We start from the raw sequence: 27,217 nt of genomic DNA, 5'->3' as shown, positions 1-27,217 counted from the left end.
GGGGGGTCTGATCATTATTGGTTCCAATTGGTCCAAAATGTGAAATCTGATTAATGCTTCTCGACCCCTGTGTCAAGAAATTGTAATCAGTGCCTACTTGTACAGTAGCAGCAGAGATGTATTAGTATTCAAAAGGCCCTTATTTTAGATCATTACCCGTTTGCGAATAAAAAAACACATTTTTTTTAAAATAGGAGTGGAATAAAAAGGATGAATGGATGGTGTCCTGTGACTGCAGCGACTGGCTCAGTGCCTGTAAGCACGTGGTGGCATATTAATGATATTCTTTCTCTGAATGCCAAGAATGTGTTTTTGTAATTTTTTTCATTCTTTCCACATATGGTCTAACCGGTCAGGCACCAAAGCGCACAGCAGAAGCCAGAGATCTTAACAGTGCTAATGTTCCCATGATTTTGTTAGTGATTTATAAGCAGTAGAATTCCGAAATTACCTCCGCTTCTAATCAGATTATGGGTTATAGCTTTAAATGTAACTTGTTGAAGGTTTACAGTGTTCAAGAAGAGAATGCCATCAAGCAAGGCTGAAATTTTTTCTAACCTCTTGAATACTAAGGGTCTCCTTCTCAGATCTATTGTTGAGCAATTTTGTGGACAACTAGGGACAATTTGAATTTACATTTTTTAACTTATTTTCTCAACTGATATCGAAGCCAAATGTAAACTCTTTCTTTCTACGTATTGATGATTTACGGCATGATAGGGACAAAGGTATTAACTAAAAGTTTCAAAATTTTTGTTTTGTTAAAAAAAATCAGAAAAATGCTGTTTCAACTATTAATGTGGTTTCTTTTCTAAAAGTGTAATCGGCATTTTGTTTACTGTGTAAAGATGTATCTTTTTCAGCTTTGTAAAAGAGGCAAAGAGAAACAGTGTTGCACTTGCTGGACATTGAAATAACAAAGAGCAGGAAACAATTGCTTACAAGTAGGGCTCACGGTTTTATGTTATTTATTTTTTCGACATTTCCGTCTGTATTTATCCATATTTATTTTTTGATAATTTTTTCTGTATTTATCCATTTTTATTTTGTGTTTTCTGTATAAATGAAGCTGCAATGGGTATTTTTCCACATATATTTGACTGAGAAGTGTATGCTCGCATTTGAGTGTTCAAAAGGTTTCAGCAGTTTACAGTGTAATAGCGTTATCTGACAACAATTGCTTTGAAGAATAGCATAAAAAACTGTAGATCTGCACTTAACTAAGCTTAGTTAGGAAATCTATTGTCATTTTTCATCTCCCCTATCTCTCAATCTGTACACCTATTGACCTGGAACTCCTGATTGACAGTAGTACAAAACATCCAAAGAAGCCCCATTTTCCGTATTTTTCTGTATTTAAAAATAAATGCAGACGGGAAAATAAATAGTTTTCTGCCTGTATTTATCCGTAAAAACTGAAAACCGGGAGCCCTACTTACAAGCTATGTAGGGAAAGAGGTATGTTCCCATAATTAAATACAGTAAACGGTACATTTTTGAAAAGTAGGATAAATTCTGATAGAGAAAGAGGTCATTTGCCTACATAGCTTGGATTCCCTCACTTATTGATTGCCTATCAGCAACACTACTAAAATCAAATAATTTCACCATTCTTGGTGATCTAAACATCCATTTCGATGATGTTAACAACCCCCTTAATAAAGCTTTTCTCTCTGACCTTGAGGTTTTTAACTTCAAACTTTGTAACTCCGGAGCTACTCATCTTGCTGGCCATCTTTTGGATCTAATCATTTCTACCCTTTCATTTGACTGCACCCACTCTGCACGCCCGCTTGTCTGGTCTGATCACTATGCGATACACTTCGTACTACCACCTGGCCTATACTCGGCCAGGGTTTATGTGGAAGAAATTAAAGCATCTTATCGCTGGGACGGGCTTGATATAGCTGCTTTTAATCTGCGTTTAACTGAGTCTATTCCATCCTCCATCAACACTGAGCAGAATCTGAATGTTTCCATCTCTGATTGGTTGACAGATGCAGTGTCGGCTCTTGTCCCTCGGTCCAGCAGCAAATGTAGATCCTTGCGCCCACCAGCACCTTGGTATTCGGAGGAGTTGAAAACCCAACGTTCCAAATGTAAAGCCCTGGAGAGGAAGTGGAGGACGTCTTACTCCGCTTCCTCTAAAGTGATTTATAAAGAAGAATTAAAACTCTACCATGCAAACTGCAAACGTGCTAAGGCCTCTTACATTGCCTCCACAATCACTTCAGTGCAAAATTGTCCTCGGATTCTTTTTGCCACAGTTAAGAAACTCACAGGAGCTGATACCGTCCCCGCGCTGCCGGCTTTAGATGGCACACAATGTAATGCCATTGCAGACTTTTTTATATCCAAGGTTGAGGGCATCCATCAATCTTTGGCCTCCCTTCCACCACCAATTGATCCCTCTCAACACGGCCCTTCCTGTAACATCTCCATCTCCCCTACTGAGTTCATTTACAACTGGATACCATTTGATGACTCTTCCTTCCTATCCTGCTTAAAAAGCATCAGGTCAGGTTCTCCGCGGGACCCAGTCCCTATGAAGATACTCAAACAACTTGACCTTGAACCACGGAGATTCCTAATGAGGTTGCTAAATGTCTCTCTCACTGAATCTCGGGTGGAACAGGACTGGAAACACGCCATGGTCGTTCCCCTGCTTAAAAAATCTGGTGTTGACATCACCAATCTTGCTAACTTCAAGCCTATATCCCTGCTGCCAGCCTGTTCTAAAATCAGAGCGTTATGTTAACACCCAGCTTAATGAGTTTGTTGAAAACGCAGGATATCTCCATCCATCCCAATCAGGCTTTCGCGCTAATTACTCCACCGAATCCACACTCCTTGGGGTAACTGGGCGACTCCGACACGGTATCGATGGCGGTGAGACCTTTGCGCTTATTCTTCTTGATTTAAGCGCTGCTTTCGATACCGTGTCCCACTCCATCTTACTGGAGTCTCTCTGTTCCCTTGGTGTTGTTGGATCAGCGCTTGCCTGGGTGGCCTCATTTCTTAATGAGCGCACCTTTCAGGTTTTCTCAAACAAAGCTGAATCTGCGACTCATTCTTCTGCCTACGGCGTCCCTCAAGGGTCTATATTGAGCCCTCTGTTGTTCAATATTTACATCAGACCACTTGCTTCCATCGTAGAGGACGCCGGTTTGTCTATATACTCATATGCAGACGACACGCAGATTGTATTCTCTTTGTCTAGCAGCAGGGTTCAGAACACTTCTGCCCTTAAAACCGGCCTTTCTCGTGTTGCAGCTTGGATGCAAACGCATCTGTTAAAGCTCAACAGAGATAAGACCGAGGTGATCATACTAGGCAAACAAAAAGATCTATGGGGTCCAAGACACTGGCCCAGTGATATGGGTCCTCTGCCTACCCCCGTGCCTGTTGCTCGTAACCTCGGTGTCCTGATCGACGACAAACTCTCGATGAGGCAGCAGGCAACTAAGGTCGCTGCAATCTGTTAACACTCTTCGCTGGTTGCAGAAGATCATATGGATGTTGCCTGAGTCCACTCGTAGAACTGTCGTACAGGCCCTTGTGATATCTCATATCGACTACGGCAATGTGCTTTACCTAGGAGCAGATAAAGCCACAATCAATAAACTCCAGGTTGTACAGAACTCAGCTGCTCGCCTGCTGCGCAATGTCCCACGGAGAACGTCTGCAAGGCAAGCTCTACGCGACCTCCATTGGCTAAAAATTTCGGATCATGTTGCTTTTTCCCTCCCGTTGCTCGTGTTGCTTTTTCTTTCCCACCCTCCAGATGCCCGTGTTGCTTTTTCCCTCCCGTTGCCTGTGTTGCTTTTTCCCTCCCACCTTGCCGTTGCCCGTGTTGCTTTTTCCCTCCCACACTCCCGTCGCCCGTGTTGCTTTTTCCCTCCCACCCTCCTGTTGCCTGTGTTGCTTTTTCTTTCCCACCCTCCCGATGCCCGTGTTGCTTTTTCCCTCCCACCCTCCCGTCACCCATGTTGCTTTTTCCCTCCCACCCTCCCGTCACCCATGTTGCTTTTTCCCTCCCTCCCTCCCATTGCCCGTGTTGCTTTTTCTTTCCCACCCTCCCGATGCCCGTGATGCTTTTTCCCTCCCACCCTCCCGGTGCTAGTGTTGCTTTTTCCCTCCCACCCTCCCGATGCCCGTGATGCTTTTTCCCTCCCACCCTCCCGGTGCTAGTGTTGCTTTTTCCCTCCCACCCTCCCGATGCCTGTGTTGCTTTTTCCCTCCCACTGCGAATATTGCTTCTAGCCTCCCACCCTCCCGTTGCCCGTGTTGCTTCTTCCCTCCCACCCTCCCGTAGTCTGTGTTGCTTCTTCCCTCCCACCCTCCCGTAGCCTGTTGCCTCTTCCCCCAAACCCCTGTTGTCTGTTGCTTCTTACCTCCCAACCCCCATTGTCTGTTGCTTCTTCCCTCCTAACCTTTTATTGTCTGTGTTGCTTCTTAATTCTTTGTTCCTTCTTAATTGTATGTGTTCTTTCTTGATTGTCTCTGTTGCTTCTTGATTGTCTCTGTTGCTTCTTGATTGTCTGTTGCATCTTGATTGTCTGTGCTTCTTCATGAATGTCTGTGTTGCATCTTCCCACTTCCCGTTTTCTTTGCTACTTTTATCCCTCCCATCCTCCAGTTGTCTGTGCTGCTTCTATCCCTCTCACCCTCCCGTTGGCTGTGCTGCTTCTATCCCCCCACCCTCCCATTGTCTATACTGCTTCTATCCCCCCACCCTCCCAATGTCTGTGCTGCTTCGATCCCCCACCCTCCCGTTGTCTGTGCTGCTTCTATCCCTCCCACCCTCCCGTTGTCTGTGCTGCTTCTGTCCCTTCCACTCTCCCGTTATCTGTGCTGCTTCTGTCCCTCCCACCCTCCCGTTGTCTGTGCTGCTTCTGTCCCTCTCACCCTCCCGTTATCTGTGCTGCTTCTGTCCCTCACCCTCCCGTTGTGTGTGCTGCTTCTGTCCCTCCCACCCTCCTGTTGCCTGTGGTGCTTCTTAATTTGCCCTTGTTACATCTTCCCTCCCACCCTCCTTTTGCCCGTGTTGCTTCCTGCTTGCCCTCCCGTTGCCCATGTTGCTTTTTCCCACCCACCCTCTCGTTGCCCGTGTAGTTTTTTCCCCTCCCAACCTCCCGTTGCCCGTGTTGCTTTCCCCTCCCGTTGCCTGTTGCTCTTTCCCTCCCACCCTGCCGTTGCCCGTGTTGCTTTTTCCCTTCCACCCTCCCGTCGCCCATGTTGCTTTTTCCCCTCCCGTTGCTCGTGTTGCTTTTTCTTTCCCACCCTCCAGATGCCCGTGTTGCTTTTTCCCTCCCGTTGCCTGTGTTGCTTTTTCCCTCCCACCTTGCCGTTGCCCGTGTTGCTTTTTCCCTCCCACACTCCCGTCGCCCGTGTTGCTTTTTCCCTCCCACCCTCCTGTTGCCTGTGTTGCTTTTTCTTTCCCACCCTCCCGATGCCCGTGTTGCTTTTTCCCTCCCACCCTCCCGTCACCCATGTTGCTTTTTCCCTCCCTCCCTCCCATTGCCCGTGTTGCTTTTTCTTTCCCACCCTCCCGATGCCCGTGATGCTTTTTCCCTCCCACCCTCCCGGTGCTAGTGTTGCTTTTTCCCTCCCACCCTCCTGATGCCTGTGTTGCTTTTTCCCTCCCACTGCAAATATTGCTTCTAGCCTCCCACCCTCCCGTTGCCCGTGTTGCTTCTTCACTCCCACCCTCCTGTTGCCCGTGTTGCTATTTCACACCCTCCCGTTGCCCGTGTTGTTTTTTCACGCCCACCCCCTCGTTGCCTGTTGCTTTTTCACACCCACCCTCTTGTTGTCTGTGTTGCTTTTTCACGCCCACCCTCCCATTGCCTGTGTTGCTTTTTCACACCCACCCTCCTGTTGCCCTTGTTGCTTTTTTCCACCCACCCTCCCATTGGCCGTTTTGCTTTTTCCTGCCTTCCCCCGTTGCTCGTGTTGCTTTTTGTTGCCCGTGTTTCTTCCTGCTTACCCTCCCGTTGCCCGTGTTGCTTTTTCCCACCCACCCTCTCCTTGCCTGTGTAGTTTTTTCCCCTCCCACCCTCTCGTTGCCCATGTTGCTTTTTCCCTCCCACCCTCCCGTTGCCCGTATTGCTTTTTCCCTCCCACCCTCCCGATGCCCGTGTTGCTTTTTCCCTCCCACCCTCCCGATGACCGTGTTGCTTTTTCCCTCCCATCCTCCCGATGCCCGTGTTGCTTTTTCCCTCCCGTTGCTCGTGTTGCTTTTTCTTTCCCACCCTCCCGATGCCCGTGTTGCTTTTTCCCTCCCGTTGCCTGTGTTGCTTTTTCCCTCCCACCTTGCCGTTGCCCGTGTCGCTTTTTCCCTCCCACCCTCCCGTCGCTCGTGTTGCTTTTTCCCTCCCGTCGCCCGTGTTGCTTTTTCCCTCCCACCCTCCCGTTGCCTGTGTTGCTTTTTCTTTCCCACCCTCCCGATGCCCGTGTTGCTTTTTCCCTCCCACCCTCCCGTCGCCCATGTTGCTTTTTCCCTCCCACCCTCCCGTCGCCCATGTTGCTTTTTCCCTCCCTCCCTCCCATTGCCCGTGTTGCTTTTTCTTTCCCACCCTCCCGAATGCCCGTGATTCTTTTTCCCTCCCACCCTCCCGGTGCTAGTGTTGCTTTTTCCCTCCCACCCTCCAGATGCCCATGTTGCTTTTTCCCCTCCCACCCTCCCGATGCCTGTGTTGCTTTTTCCCTCCCACTGCGAATATTGCTTCTAGCCTCCCACCCTCCCGTTGCCCGTGTTGCTTCTTCACTCCCACCCTCCTGTTGCCCGTGTTGCTATTTCACACTCTCCTGTTGCCCGTGTTGTTTTTTCACGCCCACCTCCTCGTTGCCTGTTGTTTTTTCACACCCACCCCCTTCTTGTCTGTTGCTTTTTCACGCCCACCCTCCCATTGCCCGTGTTGCTTTTTCACACCCACCCTCCTATTGCCCTTGTTGCTTTTTTCCACCTACCCTCTCATTGGCCGTGTTGCTTTTTCCTGCCTTCCCCTGTTGCTCGTGTTGCTTTTTGTTGCCCGTGTTTCTTCCTGCTTTCCCTCCCGTTGCCCGTGTTGCTTTTTCCCACCCACCCTCTCCTTGCCTGTGTAGTTTTTTCCCCTCCCACCCTCTCGTTGCCCATGTTGCTTTTTCCCTCCCACCCTCCCGTTGCCCGTATTGCTTTTTCCCTCCCACCCTCCGATGCCCGTGTTGCTTTTTCCCTTCCACCCTCCCGATGCCCGTGTTGCTTTTTCCCTCCCACCCTCCCGATGCCCGTGTTGCTTTTTCCCTCCCACCCTCCCGATGCCCGTGTTGCTTTTTCCCTCCCACCCTCCCGATGCCCGTGTTGCTTTTTCCCTAACACCCCCCGATGCCCGTGTTGCTTTTTCCCTCCCACCCTCCCGATGCCCGTGTTGCTTTTTCCCTCCCACCCTCCCGATGCCCGTGTTGCTTTTTCCCTCCCACCCTCCCGATGCCCGTGTTGCTTTTTCCCTCCCACCCTCCCAATGCCCGTGTTGCTTTTTCCCTCCCACCCTCCCAATGCCCGTGTTGCTTTTTCCCTCCCACCCTCCCAATGCCCGTGTTGCTTTTTAACCTCCCACCCTCCTGATGCCCGTGTTGCTTTTTCCCTCCCACCCTCCCGATGCCCGTGTTACTTTTTCCCTCCCAATGCCCGTGTTGCTTTTTCCCTCCCACCCTCCCGATGCCAGTGTTGCTTTTTCCCTCCCAATGCCAGTGTTGCTTTTTCCCTCCCACCCTCCCGATGCCTGTGTTGCTTTTCCCTCCCACCCTCCCGATGCCTGTGTTGCTTTTTCCTCCCACCCTCCCGATGCCTGTGTTGCTTTTTCCCTCCCACCCACCCGATGCCTGTGTTGCTTTTTCCCTCCCACCCTCCCGATGCCTGTCTTGCTTTTTCCCTCCCACCCTCCCGATGCCTGTGTTGCTTTTTCCCTCCCACCCTCCCGATGCCTGTGTTGCTTTTTCCCTCCCACCCTCCCGATGCCTGTGTTGCTTTTTCCCTCCCACTGCCCATATTGCTTCTAGCCTCCCACCCTCCCGTTGCCCGTGTTGCTTCTTCACTCCCACCCTCCTGTTGCCCGTGTTGCTATTTCACACCCTCAAGTTGCCCCTGTTGTTTTTTCATGCCCACCCTCTCGTTGCCTGTGTTGCTTTTTCACGCCCACCCTCCTGTTGCCCCTGTTGCTTTTTTCCACCCACCCTCCCATTGCCTGTGTTGCTTTTTTAATGCCCGCCCCCATTGCTCGTGTTGCTTTTTGTTTCTCGTGTTGCTTTTTCCTGCCCACCCTCCCGTTGCCCGTGTTACTTTTTCCCCGCCCACACTCCTGATTCACATGTTGCTTTTTCCCGCCCATCCTCCCGTTGCCCGTGTTACTTTTTCCCCGCCCACACTCCTGATTCACATGTTGCTTTTTCCCTCCCATCCTCCCGTTGCCCGTGTTGCTTTTTCTCGCCAATCCTCCCCTTGCCCATGTTGCTTTTTCCCTCCCACCCTCCCGATGCCTGTGTTGCTTTTTCCCTCCCACTGCGAATATTGCTTCTAGCCTCCCACCCTCCCGTTGCCCGTGTTGCTTCTTCACTCCCACCCTCCTGTTGCCCGTGTTGCTATTTCACACCCTCCCGCTGCCCGTGTTGTTTTTTCACTCCCACCCCCTCATTGCCTGTTGCTTTTTCCCTCCCATCCTCCCGATGCCCGTGTTGCTTTTTCCCTCCCGTTGCTCGTGTTGCTTTTTCTTTCCCACCCTCCCGATGCCCGTGTTGCTTTTTCCCTCCCGTTGCCTGTGTTGCTTTTTCCCTCCCACCTTGCCGTTGCCCGTGTCGCTTTTTCCCTCCCACCCTCCCGTCGCTCGTGTTGCTTTTTCCCTCCCGTCGCCCGTGTTGCTTTTTCCCTCCCACCCTCCCGTTGCCTGTGTTGCTTTTTCTTTCCCACCCTCCCGATGCCCGTGTTGCTTTTTCCCTCCCACCCTCCCGTCGCCCATGTTGCTTTTTCCCTCCCACCCTCCCGTCGCCCATGTTGCTTTTTCCCTCCCTCCCTCCCATTGCCCGTGTTGCTTTTTCTTTCCCACCCTCCCGAATGCCCGTGATTCTTTTTCCCTCCCACCCTCCCGGTGCTAGTGTTGCTTTTTCCCTCCCACCCTCCAGATGCCCATGTTGCTTTTTCCCCTCCCACCCTCCCGATGCCTGTGTTGCTTTTTCCCTCCCACTGCGAATATTGCTTCTAGCCTCCCACCCTCCCGTTGCCCGTGTTGCTTCTTCACTCCCACCCTCCTGTTGCCCGTGTTGCTATTTCACACTCTCCTGTTGCCCGTGTTGTTTTTTCACGCCCACCTCCTCGTTGCCTGTTGTTTTTTCACACCCACCCCCTTCTTGTCTGTTGCTTTTTCACGCCCACCCTCCCATTGCCCGTGTTGCTTTTTCACACCCACCCTCCTATTGCCCTTGTTGCTTTTTTCCACCTACCCTCTCATTGGCCGTGTTGCTTTTTCCTGCCTTCCCCTGTTGCTCGTGTTGCTTTTTGTTGCCCGTGTTTCTTCCTGCTTTCCCTCCCGTTGCCCGTGTTGCTTTTTCCCACCCACCCTCTCCTTGCCTGTGTAGTTTTTTCCCCTCCCACCCTCTCGTTGCCCATGTTGCTTTTTCCCTCCCACCCTCCCGTTGCCCGTATTGCTTTTTCCCTCCCACCCTCCGATGCCCGTGTTGCTTTTTCCCTTCCACCCTCCCGATGCCCGTGTTGCTTTTTCCCTCCCACCCTCCCGATGCCCGTGTTGCTTTTTCCCTCCCACCCTCCCGATGCCCGTGTTGCTTTTTCCCTCCCACCCTCCCGATGCCCGTGTTGCTTTTTCCCTAACACCCCCCGATGCCCGTGTTGCTTTTTCCCTCCCACCCTCCCGATGCCCGTGTTGCTTTTTCCCTCCCACCCTCCCGATGCCCGTGTTGCTTTTTCCCTCCCACCCTCCCAATGCCCGTGTTGCTTTTTCCCTCCCACCCTCCCAATGCCCGTGTTGCTTTTTCCCTCCCACCCTCCCAATGCCCGTGTTGCTTTTTAACCTCCCACCCTCCTGATGCCCGTGTTGCTTTTTCCCTCCCACCCTCCCGATGCCCGTGTTACTTTTTCCCTCCCAATGCCCGTGTTGCTTTTTCCCTCCCACCCTCCCGATGCCAGTGTTGCTTTTTCCCTCCCAATGCCAGTGTTGCTTTTTCCCTCCCACCCTCCCGATGCCTGTGTTGCTTTTCCCTCCCACCCTCCCGATGCCTGTGTTGCTTTTTCCTCCCACCCTCCCGATGCCTGTGTTGCTTTTTCCCTCCCACCCACCCGATGCCTGTGTTGCTTTTTCCCTCCCACCCTCCCGATGCCTGTCTTGCTTTTTCCCTCCCACCCTCCCGATGCCTGTGTTGCTTTTTCCCTCCCACCCTCCCGATGCCTGTGTTGCTTTTTCCCTCCCACCCTCCCGATGCCTGTGTTGCTTTTTCCCTCCCACTGCCCATATTGCTTCTAGCCTCCCACCCTCCCGTTGCCCGTGTTGCTTCTTCACTCCCACCCTCCTGTTGCCCGTGTTGCTATTTCACACCCTCAAGTTGCCCCTGTTGTTTTTTCATGCCCAGCCTCTCGTTGCCTGTGTTGCTTTTTCACGCCCACCCTCCCATTGCCCGTGTTGCTTTTTCACGCCCACCCTCCCATTGGCCGTGTTGCTTTTTCACGCCCACCCTCCTGTTGCCCCTGTTGCTTTTTTCCACCCACCCTCCCATTGCCTGTGTTGCTTTTTTAATGCCCGCCCCCATTGCTCGTGTTGCTTTTTGTTTCTCGTGTTGCTTTTTCCTGCCCACCCTCCCGTTGCCCGTGTTACTTTTTCCCCGCCCACACTCCTGATTCACATGTTGCTTTTTCCCGCCCATCCTCCCGTTGCCCGTGTTACTTTTTCCCCGCCCACACTCCTGATTCACATGTTGCTTTTTCCCTCCCATCCTCCCGTTGCCCGTGTTGCTTTTTCTCGCCAATCCTCCCCTTGCCCATGTTGCTTTTTCCCTCCCACCCTCCCGATGCCTGTGTTGCTTTTTCCCTCCCACTGCGAATATTGCTTCTAGCCTCCCACCCTCCCGTTGCCCGTGTTGCTTCTTCACTCCCACCCTCCTGTTGCCCGTGTTGCTATTTCACACCCTCCCGCTGCCCGTGTTGTTTTTTCACTCCCACCCCCTCATTGCCTGTTGCTTTTTCACACCCACCCTCTTGTTGTCTGTTGCTTTTTCACGCCCACCCTTCCATTGCCCGTGTTGCTTTTCACACCCACCCTCCTGTTGCCCTTGTTGCTTTTTTCCACCCACCCTCTCATTGGCCGTGTTGCTTTTTCCTGCCTTCCCCTGTTGCTCGTGTTGCTTTTTGTTGCCCGTGTTTCTTCCTGCTTACCCTCTTGTTGCCTGTGTTGCTTTTTCCCACCCACCCTCTCCTTGCCTGTGTAGTTTTTTCCCCTCCCACCCTCTCGTTGCCCATGTTGCTTTCTCCCTCCCACCCTCCCGTTGCCCGAATTGCTTTTTCCCTCCCACCCTCCCGATGCCCGTGTTGCTTTTTCCCTCCCACCCTCCCGATGCCCGTGTTGCTTTTTCCCTCCCACCCTCCCGATGCCCGTGTTGCTTTTTCCCTCCCACCCTCCCGATGCCCGTGTTGCTTTTTCCCTCCCACCCTCCCGATGCCCGTGTTGCTTTTTCCCTCCCACCCTCCCGATGCCTGTGTTGCTTTTTCCCTCCCACCCTCCCGATGCCTGTGTTGCTTTTCCCCTCCCCCCTCCCTATGCCTGTGTCGCTTTTCCCCTCCCCCCCTCCCGATGCCTGTGTTGCTTATCCCCTCCCACCCTCCCGATGCCTGTGTTGCTTATCCCTCCCACCCTCCCGATGCCTGTGTTGCTTTTTCCCTCCCACCCTCCCGATGCCTGTGTTGCTTTTTCCCTCCCACCCTCCCGATGCCTGTGTTGCTTTTTCCCTCCCACCCTCCCGATGCCTGTGTTGCTTTTTCCCTCCCACCCTCCCGATGCCTGTGTTGCTTTTTTCCTCCCACCCTCCCGATGCCTGTGTTGCTTTTTCCCTCCCACCCTCCCGATGCCTGTGTTGCTTTTTCCCTCCCACCCTCCCGATGCCTGTGTTGCTTTTTCCCTCCCACCCTCCCGATGCCTGTGTTGCTTTTTCCCTCCCACCCTCCCGATGCCTGTGTTGCTTTTTCCCTCCCACCCTCCCGATGCCTGTGTTGCTTTTTCCCTCCCTCCCTCCCGATACCTGTGTTGCTTTTTCCCTCCCACCCCTCCCGATGCCTGTGTTGCTTTTTCCCTCCCACTGCCCATATTGCTTCTAGCCTCCCACCCTCCCGTTGCCCGTGTTGCTTCTTCACTCCCACCCTCCCGTTGCCCGTGTTGCTATTTCACACCCTCAAGTTGCCCCTGTTGTTTTTTCACGCCCACCCTCCCGTTGCCCCTGTTGCTTTTTTCCACCCACCCTCCCATTGCCTGTGTTGCTTTTTTAATGCCCGCCCCCATTGCTCGTGTTGCTTTTTGTTTCTCGTGTTGCTTTTTCCTGCCCACCCTCCCGTTGCCCGTGTTGCTTTTTCCCCGCCCACACTCCTGATGCACATGTTGCTTTTTCCCGCCCATCCTCCCGTTGCCCGTGTTGCTTTTTCTCGCCAATCCTCCCGTTGCCCGTGTTGCTTTTTCCTGCCAATCCTCCCGTTGCCCGTGTTGCGTATAGCCCATCCACCCTCCCGTTGCCCGTGTTGCTTTTTCCCACCCACCCTCCCGATGCCCGTGTTGCTTTTTCCCACCCACCCTCCCGATGCCCGTGTTGCTTTTTCCCACCCACCCTCCCGATGCCCGTGTTGCTTTTTCCCACCCACCCTCCCGATGCCCGTGTTGCTTTTTCTCGCCAATCCTCCCGTTGCCCGTGTTGCTTTTTCCTGCCAATCCTCCCGTTGCCCGTGTTGCGTTTAGCCCGTCCACCCTCCCGTTGCCCGTGTTGCTTTTTCCCACCCACCCTCCCGATGCCGGTGTTGCTTTTTCCCACCCACCCTCCCGATGCCTGTGTTGCTTTTTCCCACCCACCCTCCCGATGCCTGTGTTGCTTTTTCCCACCCACCCTCCCGATGCCTGTGTTGCTTTTTCCCACCCACCCTCCCGATGCCTGTGTTGCTTTTTCCCACCCACCCTCCCGATGCCTGTGTTGATTTTTCCCACCCACCCTCCCGATGCCTGTGTTGATTTTTCCCACCCACCCTCCCGATGCCTGTGTTGCTTTTTCCCACCCACCCTCCCGATGCCTGTGTTGCTTTTTCCCACCCACCCTCCCGATGCCCGTGTTGCTTTTTCCCCCCCACCCTCCCGATTCCTGTGTAGCTTTTTCCCACCCACCCTCCCGATGGCTGTGTTGCTTTTTCCCTCCCACCCTCCCGATGGCTGTGTTGCTTTTTCCCTCCCACCCTCCCGATGCCTGTGTTGCTTTTTCCCTCCCACCCTCCCGATGCCTGTGTTGCTTTTTCCCTCCCACCCTCCCGATGCCTGTGTTGCTTTTTCCCTCCCACCCTCCCGATGCCTGTGTTGCTTTTTCCCTCCCACCCTCCCGATGCCTGAGTTGCTTTTTCCCCTCTCACTGCCCATATTGCTTCTAGCCTCCCACCCTCCCGTTGCCTGTGTTGCTTTTTCCTGCCCACCCTCCCATTGCCTCTGTTGCTTTTCCCATTGCCTGTGTTGCTTTTCCCGCCCACCCTCCCATTACCCGTGTTGCTTTTCCCGCCCACCCTCCCATTACCAGTGTTGCTTTTCCCGCCCACCCTCCCATTACCCGTTTTCTTTTCCCGCCCACCCTCCCATTACCCGTGTTGCTTTTCCCGCCCACCCTCCCATTACCCGTGTTGCTTTTCCCGCCCACCCTCCCATTACCCGTGTTGCTTTTCCCCTCCCACCCTTCCATTGCCTGTGTTGGTTTTCCATGCCCACTCACCCATTAGCATGTTGCTTTTTCCTGCCCATCCTATTGCCTGTGTTGCTTTTTCCTGCCCACCCTCCCATTGCCCGTATTACTTTTTCTCGCCCACCCTCCCATTGCCTGTGTTGATTTTTCCCTCCCAGTGCCTGTGTTGATTTTTCCCTCCCATTGCCTGTGTTGATTTTTCCCTCCCGTTGCCCGTGTTTCTTTTCCCTTCCACCCTCCCGTTGCCCGTGTTGCCTTTTCCCTTCCACCCTCCTGTTGCTTTCTCCCTCTTACTGGCTTTTTACCTCCCACCCTCCTGTTGCCTGTGTTGCTTCTTCCCTTCCACCCTCCTGTTGCCTGTGTTGCTTCTTCCCTCCCACCCTCCTGTTGCCTGTGTTGCTCCTTCACTCCCACCCACCCATTGCCCGTGTTGCTTCTTCCCTCCCATTGCCTGTGTTGCTTCTTCCCTCCCGTTGCCTGTGTTGCTTCTTCCCTCCCACCCTCCCGTTGCCTGTGTTGCTTCTTCCCTCCCACTCTCCTTTTGCCCGTGTTTTTTCCCACCCACCCTCTCGTTGACTGTGTAGATTTTTCCCCTCCTACCCTCCTGTTGCCCGTTTTGCTTTTCCCCTCCCACCCTCCCGTTGCCCGTGTTGCTTTTCCCCTCCCACCCTCCCGTTGCCCGTGTTGCTTTTTCCCTCCCACCCTCCCGTTGCCTGTGTTGCTTTTTCCCTCCCACCCTCCCATTGCCAGTGTTGCTTTTTCCCTCCCGTTGCCCGTGTTGCTTTTTCCCTCCCACCATCCCGTTGCCCGTGTTGCTTTTTCCCTCTCACCCTCCTGTTACCCGTGTTGCTTTTTCCCTCCCACCCTCCCGTTGCCCGTGTTGCTTTTTCCCTCCCACCCTCCCGTTGCCCGTGTTGCTTTTTCCCTCCCACCCTCCCGTTGCCCGTGTTGCTTTTCCCCTCCCACCCTACCGTTGCCCATGTTGCTTTTTCCCCTCCCACCTTCCCGTTGCCCGTGTTGCTTTTTCCCCTCCCACCCTCCCGCTGCCCGTGTTGCTTTTTCCCCTCCCACCCTCCCATTGCCCGTGTTGCTTTTTCCCCTCCCACCCTCCCGTTGCCCGTGTGGCTTTTTCCCCTCCCACGCTCCCGTTGCCCGTATTGCTTTTTCCTGCCCATCCTCGGGTTGCCCATGTTGCTTTTTCCCACCAATCCTCCCATTGCCCGTGTTGCTTTTTCCAGCCTACCCTCCCGTTGCCCGTGTTGCTTTTTCCCTCCCAACATCCCTTGCCCATGTTGCTTCTTCGCTCCCACCCTCCGGTTCCCCGTGTTGCTCCTTCCCTCCCACCCTCCTGTTACTCGTGTTGCTTCTTAATTTGCCCATGTTGCTTCTTCCCTCCCACCCTCCAGTTTCCAGTGTTGCTTTTTCCCTCTCATCCTCCCATTGCCAGTGTTGCTTCTTCCTTCCCACCCTCCTTTCACCTGTGTTGCCTCTTCCCTCCCAGTGCCCGTGTTGCCTCTTCCTTCCTGTTGCCCGCGTTGATTCTAATTTTTGCCCATGCTGCTTCTTCCCTCGTGCTGCTTCTTCCCTCCCACCCTCCCGTTGCCCATGCTGCTTCTTCCCTCCCACCCTCCCGTTGCCCGTGCTGCTTCTTCCCTCTCACCCTCCTGTTGCCCGTGCTGCTTCTTCCCTCCCACACTCCCGTTATCAGTGTTGCTTTTTCCCTCCCACGCTCCTGTTGTCCATGTTGCTTTTTCCCGCCCATCCTCCCGTTGCCCGTGTTGCTTTTTCCAGCCCACCCTCCCGTTGCCCGTGTTGCTTTTTCCCTCCCACACTCCTACTGGCTTTTTTCCACCCACCCTCCTGTAGCCTGTGTTGCTTCTTCCCTCCCACCATCCCCTTGCCCATGTTGCTTGCTTCTTCCCTCCCACCCTCCCCTTGCCAGTGTTGCTTCTTCCCTCCCACCCTCCCCTTGCCAGTGTTGCTTCTTCCCTCCCCTTGCTGCTTCTTCCCTCCCACCCTCCGGTTCCCCGTGTTGCTTCTTCCCTCCCACCCTCCTGTTACCCGTGTTGCTTCTTCCCTCCCACCCCCCAGTTGCCAGTGTTGCTTTTTCCCTCTCACCTTCCCATGCCAGTGTTGCTTCTTCCCTCCTTTTACCTGTGTTGCCACTTCCCTCCCAGTGCCCGTGTTGCCTCTTCCTTCCTGTTGCCCGCGTTGATTCTAATTTTTGCCCTTTGCTGCTTCTTCCCTCCTGCTGCCCTTTGCTGCTTCTTCCCTCCTGCTGCCCTTTGCTGCTTCTTCCCTCTCACCCTCCCGTTGCCTGTGCTGCTTCTTCCATCCCACCCTCCCGTTGCCCGTGCTGCTTCTTTCCTCCCAGCCTCCGGTTGCCCGTGTTGCTTCTTCCCTCTCATGTTGCCCATGCTGTTTCTTGTCTCCCACCCTTCCGTTGCCCTTGCTGCTCCTTCCCCTTGCTGCTCCTTCCCTCCCACCCTCCCGTTGCCTGTGCTGCTCCTTCCCTCCCACCCTCCCGTTGCCTGTGCTGCTCCTTCCCTCCCAACAACCCGTTGCTTGTGCTGCTTCTTCCTTCCTATTGCCCATGTTGCTTCTTCTTTTGTTGCCCGTGTTGCTTCTTCCATACCGTTGCCCATGCTGCTTCTTCCCTTCGTTGCCCGTGTTGCTTCATCCATACCATTGCCCATGATGCTTTTTCTTTAGTACCGTTGCCCATGGTTCTTCTTTCCTTTCACCCTCCCATTGTCTGCGTTGCCCACTAAGACCATGTCATAGAACTTACTTTCTAACTTTTAGCCCTGCTTCACAGCAGCTGTGTTATTGGACAACATGCCTTATAAACCGTGTCAAAGTCAAAAGCTCTCGCACAGGCGAGACCTGTTGACTATACCAATGTGTGTTACATTCTGACAGGAGGGTTTGTGCAGTAACATTTTATCTCCCTGAGCAAATGCAAAGATATCTGCTCACATTTTCGGACTAGGGCTTTTTCTTTCATCCTAAACCGGTATTACATGTAATTCCGTAATTACCACATGCAAAGTGTCTATGGTCTCAGATGAGACCCGGAGCAAGTAGTTGCTGGAAAACTATCTAAAAAAGTGGTGAATGGCATGTGGAAATGCGTGAAGGAAAATTGATTCAAAAGATATTCCACACTCCTTTTGCATTCCAAAATTACTGCATTATTAGAATGAGGCGTAAATGGCCAGACAGCAGTACTGTATTCAGCACTAACATGCAGAGGTTATCTTTTATGATGGCGAATAAGCACTTGCTTTGGCAGTAGTAGATTTTAACTGGAACAAATGCAAATATGTTTGGAGAGCAGCCAGGAATCGCAAGGAGATTTTGAATACTTGAGAACGGAGTGCATCATGTTACTTTATCAGTCACGGAACTGTTGATTGGAACGTAGTTTCTGAAATAATATCTGGCCCATTAACCTGTATCTTACATCTTCATCAAATCGTTTTTTCATGAAACTGGAATGCAGTGTGTAACCTTTTACGAAATTCTCTATTTCAGGTTACGCTAGAAGAAGGACAGCAGCTAGCACGACAACTTAAAGTTACTTATATGGAAGCATCTGCAAAAATCCGAATGAATGTAGACCAATCTTTTCATGAACTCGTGAGAGTTATAAGGTGAAGGTATTTGATTTATCTAGATGTTTACGTTGCATTAATGTCCCAACTAGTACCATCTAAAACACGTTTCATGGTATTCTTTTTAGTCATCCAATAGGAAAACCTGACTACTACTCCGTTCAATAGAAAAACATTCTCTTCTAGATGTGCACTATGCAGTGGATCTCCGTCCGAGAGATCCGGGGAAAAAAGGTTCAGAGACCCTCCTATAAGATGTAGTTGGACTCCGGCCTATGTAGAGTGACATATGTCAAAAGAAAAGGGTTTTCATCAATCATTGACGGTATATTCGACATTTCATCTGTACAGTTCAGAACATACAACTCTACATGATGACATATAGTCAGCTGAAGGTCACAGGGTTGACCTACAACTGAAAAGGTACATTCATTGATAGCTATGCAAGTTTTATCTGTATTCCCCACCAATCCCAATGGAAGACTTTAGGTGGATTGAAGCACTTGTACTTAAAACCACACTTTGCAGCTGCCTGATCTTTATATGTGTACACTTTGGTGTGTTTTGCAATGTATACTGGGCATGCTTTTGTTGTCTAACATCTGAGCTATGCAGCGAAAGGCATAGGAGGATATCAATAGAAACTGGTGAAAATTTGGAAATGGATCAAGATGTATGTTTTTTTTTTAAGAGCATGCAAAACGTGCCCATAAAAAAGCAATGACTAGCTCATCTGTCAGTGTTGGACTATGTGGATTAGGTGACCGAGTTGTACGTCATCCACTATAATGCAAGGGTCACAGCAGTCCACTGTAATCAACAGTTTCACCAAGGGACTTTGGGGTCATCCCGCTGTATCAGTGGAAGACCTTCCTGACAACCCTGAATTGTCAGCTATGCTTGGAGATCGCCACCATGTCTGCAGATATCATTGTACCAGAAGAGCCTCCACCACTGCAGCAGAAGTACTTTTGTCAATCGCAGAATACCAGCTGACCGCTGTGATACGGTACCCAGAAGACATTTTATTTTGCAGACACAATCCCTCAACCTGGGGCTAAATAATGCAAAGTAAGATAACAGTGGCTCTAGCGTGTAGGCAGAACATCGATCGTTTTTCCTGCCTGGAACTGTTATGCCTCACATGGTCATCTCTGCTATGAAATGTGCAAGAAGGCCTCTCTTATATAGGGTCGGCCTTCTGATCCATAGACTTAGAGCCCGTGTGGTGGATGGGTTCTTATGACCGAGGTTTCTGATGGGAAAACTAGCTAATGCTTCCCTTTCAGAAATCTCGCAGTTCTTCCACCTCTAAACGAGGCCGCGGAACATTGACCTAGGTGGAGTAGGAGCTCTGCAAATTTGCAGTGGGAATCTAGCTCCACTAAAACCTAAATGGCAATCTGAATGTCTAAAATAGTAGCCAAAATCCTCCATGGAAGCATGGCAGGCTATAGTGGCCAAAATCAATTACGAATGGATGGAAGCATTGAAATTGGGGACTCATTGAATCCTTGAGTTTAGCACCTAAGGTTCACATTTGGATGTACTTGAAATGTGTAGCCACCAGTTATGCTTAACCACTTGGGTTATTTTGCAGCCTTTTTTGACTCCCACACGGTACAATGTTTAGACCTTTCCTGTAGACAACATGCATGTGATGTTGCTAAGCGATGATCTATTGTTTCTAAAAATAAAAATAACTATGCAAACTCTAAAAAGGGCCTTTTAGTCTGCCTATAAATTACAATTGGTTAGTTTCATTGTCACTCATGTTCTTTCTTTTTATTGCTCAGCAGCTGCAGACAGGGTCGGATTGGGATCACAATTCGGCCCGGGCAGTGACGAAAAAAGAGGCCCACATTCAAGAGGCGTGGCCCATATTTAAGGGGCGTGGCCCACATTCAAGGGGCGTGCCCTTTCATGAAACACTATTTGCACAGACAAGGATTGAAAGTGGGAGGATACTGTTCTTGCACAGGACACAGGGCAAAGGTGCCAATGGCCTACATGCTGAGCAACTAAAAAAAATAGCAAGGCCCCTTTCTGTCACAAAATTATTCCAGCCCTCCAGCACAGGAGTACCTGAAAAGCAGCAAAACCCCTGCTATTACTAACCTACTTAGCCCTCCCCAGACCTTCAGCTCAGGAGCGTATGAACAGAGGTAAGGCCCCTGCAATTAGTAAATTAATCAGCCCTTTAGGCCTCGGGAAAATGTCCTGGCAGGGGAGCACAAAACACAGCTTTCTGGGTCATCCAAGGTAGCCAGGTAGCCAGGTAGCCAGGGGGGAGGCTGAGGTGAAGTTGGTGCATGGGAAGTGCCTTCCCAGTGTGTTCTGGCAGTTTGAGTATTTACCATTTACTGTAGTATTACCCTTGTACCTGTGTATGGTACCCTTTTGTAACTTGCACACGTCACTTTTCTCTTGTAACACACTGTTTGCTACCTCTCACTTTTGTTTGCTTTAGATACTTGCACAAGTGCCACCATTGCCTATGTAACGTTTGTTCTTGTGCTGGAGTTTCTGCCATTTATTGCAGTATTATACCTCTACTGGTACTTTGTACGCTTTTGTAACCAGCACACATCACTTTTTCCTCCTGTAATGTCCCGATTGCTACCTCATGTATTTTGGTTGCTCACTATTGTCACTTTTGATTCATGTAACTTAACGTTTGCTTTTGTAATTTGTCCACTTGTAATTTTTCTCCTCATGTATTATTGCTGTTCCTTGTGTGAAGCGCTCTGACACCTTCGGGTAAAGTCCGCGCTTTATAAAATCGCATAAATAAATAAATAAAATAAAAAAATGTCAAACATCACCTGGCCCCCACAGCAAGACCCATTATTCCTCGCCCACCATGCCCTGAATGTGAAAGGCTGTGGGCGAGGTGTTGAGACTAACACCGTTTCTGGGCTGCGTGGGCCCCAGGGGGGCCGAGGTGAAAATGGCTCATAGGCCTGAGCAACACCTGGCCCCCAGGGAGGCCGATTCTTACAAACAATCACCCCTCCCCAGCCCAGCCTCAGCTTGATTGCTTGGCAGGGCAGGGGTGAAGGAGAGCCCACAGCTGACAATCGCTGTCCGGCCGCACAGCGAGGCTGCTTTCATTTTCTCAGTCTCTGTCTCGTGCCCTCCGTGGGCCGTTTTTTTTCCACCCCTTTCCTAGTAGTCCACTCTCTGTGGACTGGGACAGGGGAGAAAAAAACGGCCCACAGAGGGCACTGAGGCACCGGCCCTTCGGCCCATTCCCGAATGCCCGCCTTGCCAATCCGACCCTGGCTGCAGACGTCACTTCCTTTTCTTGTCTTTGTTCGAAGAAGCATCACAAAAGTACTTATTCATGTTTTTATTTGTGTCCTTCCGCTCCTTGTGAACAGCTAGAGGAACTTGTTTTTGCTTCTCGGTTGTTGCCTCATTGCCCCCGCCACCTTCCTCTCGCATTGTTGCTGCCGTCCTTCCCGTCCCGTTGCTTGTTTTTATAGCACCTGAACATGCATAAAAAAAAAGAATACAGTCATCGCTCGCTCTTGGAGACACAGCTGTTCACTTCATCCATCCCAGAAGCTTGGGACTCCAAACTGTCTCGTTGGTCCAAGAATGATCCCTAACGCAGTTGGCAGGAATGTTTGCTGCTTCAAGTAAGCCTTCAGGTCACCAGAATTTATTTTGTTTCAGCACTTTGTGTACTGAAATGTAACTCCCTTGCCATCCTCCAAACTCGCCACTTTTTTTTAAAATGTCATCCCACGATATTGCCCCTGCCCCGCTATGCCCCAGACTGCTCCCGGTCTTGCTGCTTGTAAGGGAGTAGGAGCTGCGCCCACAGACCCCCCCCTGCTGGGGACGAACTTCTCTTCAGCTGACGCATTCGCCCGCCGGAGAATATCCTGCAAATTAGTAAATGCACATCTCGTGCCACCAGGAGTAACTGGGCTTCTTTCAGTGGAGATCCCTATTCTTGAACAACCTAAGAGCCCCCTTCCCCATTAACCACCTCCCACAATAGGGATTGTGTTCAGTGTTACTTTTAAACATCTATGTGACGTGCAGTGATTAAGTGGTGCCTGGTTTAGCCATAAATCACTTATGCACAAGTTTCCTAGGCCTACAACCAACCTTTGTTCTGTCAGCCAGCATCCACATACATGGACCTGCTCAGTCCCGGTCAGTCTCCATAATGTAAACAATACACACACCAGCCGTTTATCTAAACATTCATGTCTAAAGTGCTTAACCTCTTATGCACATTCACCCCAAGTAGCGCTCCGACCTTCCTTCCAAAGCCCCTCCACGGTCCAGCTCCGATCAGAATACTCACTCTGAAAAAATGTCAACACTGCCTTCTGGCCACCAGACCAAGCGCTCTTTCCCAGGTGCTTGCCTCAGAACAATCATTGGCAAAGCCAATAGGTCTCGTCTATGGGGGAGCTATTGGCTTTGTCAGTCGACCATTGATAGGGAATGAGAGGGCGAATAGGGGTGATGAACGGGAGGGAGGGCGGATTGTGGTGAGGAGGACATTACAAAAGTGCTATAAGGTAGCTGGTGCTGACTGGTCATATCTGGTTTTGCCCTTTTGTCGGTTGGGAGGACGAAGAATAAACAAGGGGGTGGAGGGAGGAGAAGAAACTGCTACATTGCCATTACCTTAAACCGGGATATGGGTGGAGGGGGACATTTGTGAGCAAAAAACAGGGAAAAGTTGAATGGGAGAGAAGAGACAGGGTGGGTGTGGGGTAGAAGAAACAGACTGGTGGATGGGGTTGACGTAACCAGGAAATTAGGAAACCCTGACGAGCAAATGGGGGTAGATGATAGAGGGACAAGTGCGGGATATGGGGATAAAACAGGGACAAGGGCAGCTAGGGGATAGATGGAACTGGGCCAAGGGCTGTTAGGGGGTAGATGAAACAGGGATGATGGTGGCTGGGGGTAGATAACACAGGGACAAAGGCAGGTGGGGAGATGAAACAGATGGAGTAGGATGTTGGAAGGGAAAGAAGCAAGATTATTATTGTAGGTGGTAGGGAAAAGGAGCAACAGAAGGGCGGAAGGAAAAGAAGCAACATGCAGTGTTTGAAACGGCCTAAAAACACAAGCCCCTTTTGAAGTAACTGGGCAATGTACCTTTGGCTTGTTATACTGTAGAACATCTCAAAGTATCTGACGGCGAAGTATCCCATGGAAAAGGTCTTTTTTTCAGACATGACCGATGCACCGTAAAGTGAACAGATCTGCAGTCTGCTGAGCTTGAACTGCGAGGCATCCCACCCCTTCTCCTCCCACAGACGCAGCCGAATCATCAGCATTTAAGGATGAGGGTTTGGGGATGGTACTTTGAGATCCTATTGGGAAAGTCCACATGAGATAAATGCACATGAGATTTCAAGCAGCACTCATTTACATAGTCGTCGTTTCTCGTGGAATGCTGACCTTGATACAGCCTTCAGGGCTTACGTTGGACACTCTTGGTGTAATGCATAAAAGTACAATATTCATCGAGTGATTGCAGTGAGTTGGGTGCTTTTCTAACATCCAGTGAAAGAAGGCTGTTTTCCAGGATGAGGGTGCCCTGCTGACTTCATAGATGGGACTGCTTTCACAATTGTTCCTTTACGGAAGCACTCTGATTGAAACATATCAAATAAGAGTTTTTCTTGTGACATTTGGTGAAAGGCCGGGCTTCAGCATATCCGCGAGAAGGCCCCTTTCATGTAGCTGAGCCTAAAGGGGCTTTAATACAACAATGCCTTTGATTGGCAACTGTTTCATCTCCTGCTGCAGGATTTACAGATCCCCTCCCAGAGATGCTGTGGGGGAAGGTGCTGATTGTGCCCCCTAGGTGTGCCTTCGATTGCCAGAGAGATGGAGGCTAACATCTGCCTTTGCACCAGGGCTCAAAATGTGAAGCCTGCCTGTTACCAAGATATAGTAACAACGGGCTCGGGCTCCTTAGAGGACTCTCTTACACTCTTATACAATGACTGGCCATACAATTTATTTTATTTATTTATAAAGATGTATATAGCGTGAACTTGACCCTTCCGCGTATCATTCCAATGATAGGCCATACTGTACTATGCTATACAATGCTTGACCATACTATACTACACCATACCATACAAAAACAGGCTACCGTACTATACTATACTATACTATACATTGACATATCATACCATCGGAGGGGGGGCTCCTCTGCTATGGTGGAGGAGCGTCGCCCCACTGCTTTCAAGCAGTGCAGAAGCAAAAACATAAAATGATTAATTCTTACAGTTATCATTTTATGTTGGGCTGCTTTGCGGGTGGGTGGGGCTGCTATGCTCTGCGAGCAGGGCAGTGGAGGAGTGGTTTGTCCACTCCTAAAAGTTCGCAGTGACTGTTTGGTCGGCCCTCTCTGGCCGCCCAAACCAGTTATGCGCACTTTCCCCACTTCTCCATGCAGGCTGCATTATAGCCTGCATGGAGAACAGGGCCACCTTTACAGCCCCTGGCTGAGCACCATATTACGGCGCTCAGACCAGTCACAACGCTGCAATTGCAGCATTGTTATTGGCTTAGGGGAGGGAGCCAGGCTGCCTGCTTCCTGTTCCTGAAATTGGAAGCATTAGAGCAGGAGTAGCTATGCGGGACCAGGCGGCAACAAGGTAAGTATTTTTTTTTTAAATGTTCTCTCCCGTAATCACGACCCCGCGACCCCCCACCCACCCCAGGAGTGATGCCGGCCGCTGCTGCATACCATACATTGACAGGCCTTACCATAAAACCATAAAATAACATACCAATGCTATACCAAACAGTGACTTTTCCGGCCAACCATACTATATAATAACCGATCATACCATACAATGACAGGCCACATCAGACCATACCATGCCATAGAGGAGTGTGGCTCAATGGTTAGAGCGGCAGACCCTGATGCAGAGTTCTGGCCAGGGACCAGGGTTCGATTCCCGCCTCGGCGGGGTCTCGGGCTCAATTTCCTCGGACCTGTTAATTATCGCCTCAGTGCCTATTCTAATCATGGGCCCCACGCTGCAACTCTGGGCAATAGCTTGCTTAACCTCCACACCAGCCCCAACAGCGCTAGGATGCCTGGCTTCACCCTGGGGGTGCCCAGGAGTGGACACTTCACAGGGAAAGCCAGGAAGGGTTCCACAGCGGTATGAGTAATAGCGCCAGGAAACCGCTTGGTGGCAGTGCGCTCTACAAATACCTTGACATTTACATTTACATACGATGCAATGACAGTCTCTACCATACTATACAATGGCAGGCCATATACAACTATACAATGACTGGCCATACCATACAATCTATGCAATGACCATCCATACCATACAGTACAATGACAAACCATACTATATAATAGACCAGAAGATACAATAATAGGCCATACATTACTATGCAATAACATACCATACAATATATTGAAAGGCCATACCACACTATGACAGGTCACAACACACCATATGTCAGGGGCTTGGATCTTTGGGAAGAGTACCCCCAGAAACCCACCTTCCTCTAGCTCCGACTCTGACTTTGACAGCACAGAGGATCAGAGTGGCCAGACGAGGTGTGTTAATATGGAAATTCATGCATTCTTTGATAAAAATGAAATCATGTCCTTATTAATAGAATCACCTATTCTGAGCTCCAAATCAACCTCGACTTGCAAATATGTAGTCAAGCAGGCCTTCAGACCTAGACCCGGGACCAGTGATTGTTGGGTCACAGGTGGGAGGGTGCATAGATGGCAGGCAAACACTTTGGGAGGAAACTCTTAATCAATCCCATGGATATGTGCAGCAGCATTACAATGGTCTGGGGAGATTGCCCCAGTAAAGCACACCTGTCCGGAGGAGCTAGACGCGTTCCTTAAAACACCATAAAAAGTCAGATGCCACATGAGTTAGGAACACATAACCAATCAGGACCTAGCACACACAGTGATCATGTGATCCCCATGCCGGACATCTGGACACATTATCCACTGGCCACATTGTGTCCTAACGAGGTTGAGACCCATCTGCAGTAACCATTCAACCAGTAATTTAAAACTCCAAAAAGCAGCAACTAAAATTCCTCACCATTTATGGTACCCCAGAAACATTTATAATTTGTCGTGTTTTGTATAAAAAAAGGACATATACCAATTGGAAATTGAGACATCCCTCAGATCTTGTACCTGCAACTGTTCTCCCGTCCGTAATGTTTTATTAAACAAACTGTTCCTGTTTTTCCAAACACCTCTTATCTTCTGTTTTTTAAAGGAATTCAAACTCAAGCAACAGGGGGACGGAGATTAGGGAAGGTACTGTGGGTAAGGAGACTTGTAAAGGAAAGTAAACACAAATATACAGAGTTAAGGTTTCACTGACTCTGACATTCTGTTCTAGTAGCTCCTGACACTATACACAATACAATGAACAATGCCTGAGGATTACAACAGGTATTTTTCTGCTACTTGATTCTCAACCCTTAAGTATCCATTTCGGTTTTCTTAGGTATCTTGGGAATTTTCTGAACCTCTAATACACAATGAGAAAATCTAAAAATAATAGGCTTGAGATTGCTGTGTTCTATTTGTCAGTCAGAACATTAGCGGAACACATAAATGGTAGATTGGTTCTCAACAAAACGCCCTTTGGTTAACTTTCACCTAGCATTCATCAGTATTAATCCTCACACATAGTACACAACTTACTCCACGGTTTCCTCCAGGGTTTCTTGCCCATGAGTAGTCCCTTGGTTACTCCCAGAGGAGCAGAAAACAGTTGCTGTTTAAATAAGAAGCCTAGTTCTGTATCAAACCAGCCCCGAGGTCTGCACTCGGTAGAATTAAAATGAATAAGCAGTTCTGTTAAGAAAAAGTCCAAATAAATGACTCACCTACCCGTATCCCGCTTCTTACATTGATCGCTGGAATGGCACCAAGGAGTTTCCACATGTTCCTTAACTAGAACGGGCCCTTCCTGCACCGCTTCCACCGATGTCCTGGAATGCTCTGAATAACAGGCACAGGACTCCGGTCAAGTGGCCTTTATAAAGTGGCCTACTCAAGATTGTCACCTAGTGTTCTCGCGCATGCTTGTAAGACTACCCAATCTTCACGAAGGACTCCGGAGTGGTGACCATCCTGTAGTGGTCTTAAGTTCCATGGACTGCTGGCGTCTTTAAATGGGCTAGAGGCATGAGGACACAATAGTAGCAATATTTACTGCACAAGTTGCAGGCAAGATCATCATCTGTGCAATCACGCAGGCAGTAGAGGGACACGTCGGCGCGGGATAGGCATACATCCTGTAGGTCGTGACACCATACCACATTATAGAACAGGTGTCTCCAACCAGCCCATCATGAGCTACTGTTCACACCTTCAGAGTAGCTCATAGCTTTAAGTTCATTGGTATAGCCAATAGGTCTCGCTTTTGGAACCTTATAATTATTTAGTTATGCAGCACAATATCCTTGGTGCAACAGCATTAACTGTTGCATAGTTAAACACTTATAAGGCCCCAAAGGCGAGACCTATTGGCTATGCCAAGTCTTTTTTTGTGTTTTTTAAAAAGCGCAAGCAGTGCTATCAGGCTCCGGCTGCCACGTAGAGGTAGAGAGAGATAGGTTTGCAGAGAGAGAGAGAG

At 50.4% G+C, this 27,217-nt stretch overlaps 1 protein-coding gene across 1 annotated transcript in view; it reads left to right on the top strand.

The window, feature by feature from the left end:
- Nucleotides 1-27,217, top strand: part of RRAS2 (RAS related 2) — a 381,692-nt gene that overhangs the window by 342,103 nt on the left and 12,372 nt on the right. Inside the window, exon 5 of the mRNA XM_086950344.1 lies at nucleotides 17,491-17,609. Coding sequence (XP_086806470.1) covers nucleotides 17,491-17,609 — 119 coding nt within the window. The remainder of the gene's footprint in view (nucleotides 1-17,490; nucleotides 17,610-27,217) is intronic.

The sequence above is a fragment of the Lissotriton vulgaris genome, unplaced genomic scaffold (genome assembly GCF_964263255.1).
Source record: "Lissotriton vulgaris unplaced genomic scaffold, aLisVul1.2 SCAFFOLD_497, whole genome shotgun sequence".
NCBI classification, from domain to species: domain Eukaryota; kingdom Metazoa; phylum Chordata; class Amphibia; order Caudata; family Salamandridae; genus Lissotriton; species Lissotriton vulgaris.
The sequence above is the reverse complement of the archived record's forward strand: the minus strand, read 5'-3'. Positions and strand labels throughout refer to the sequence as shown.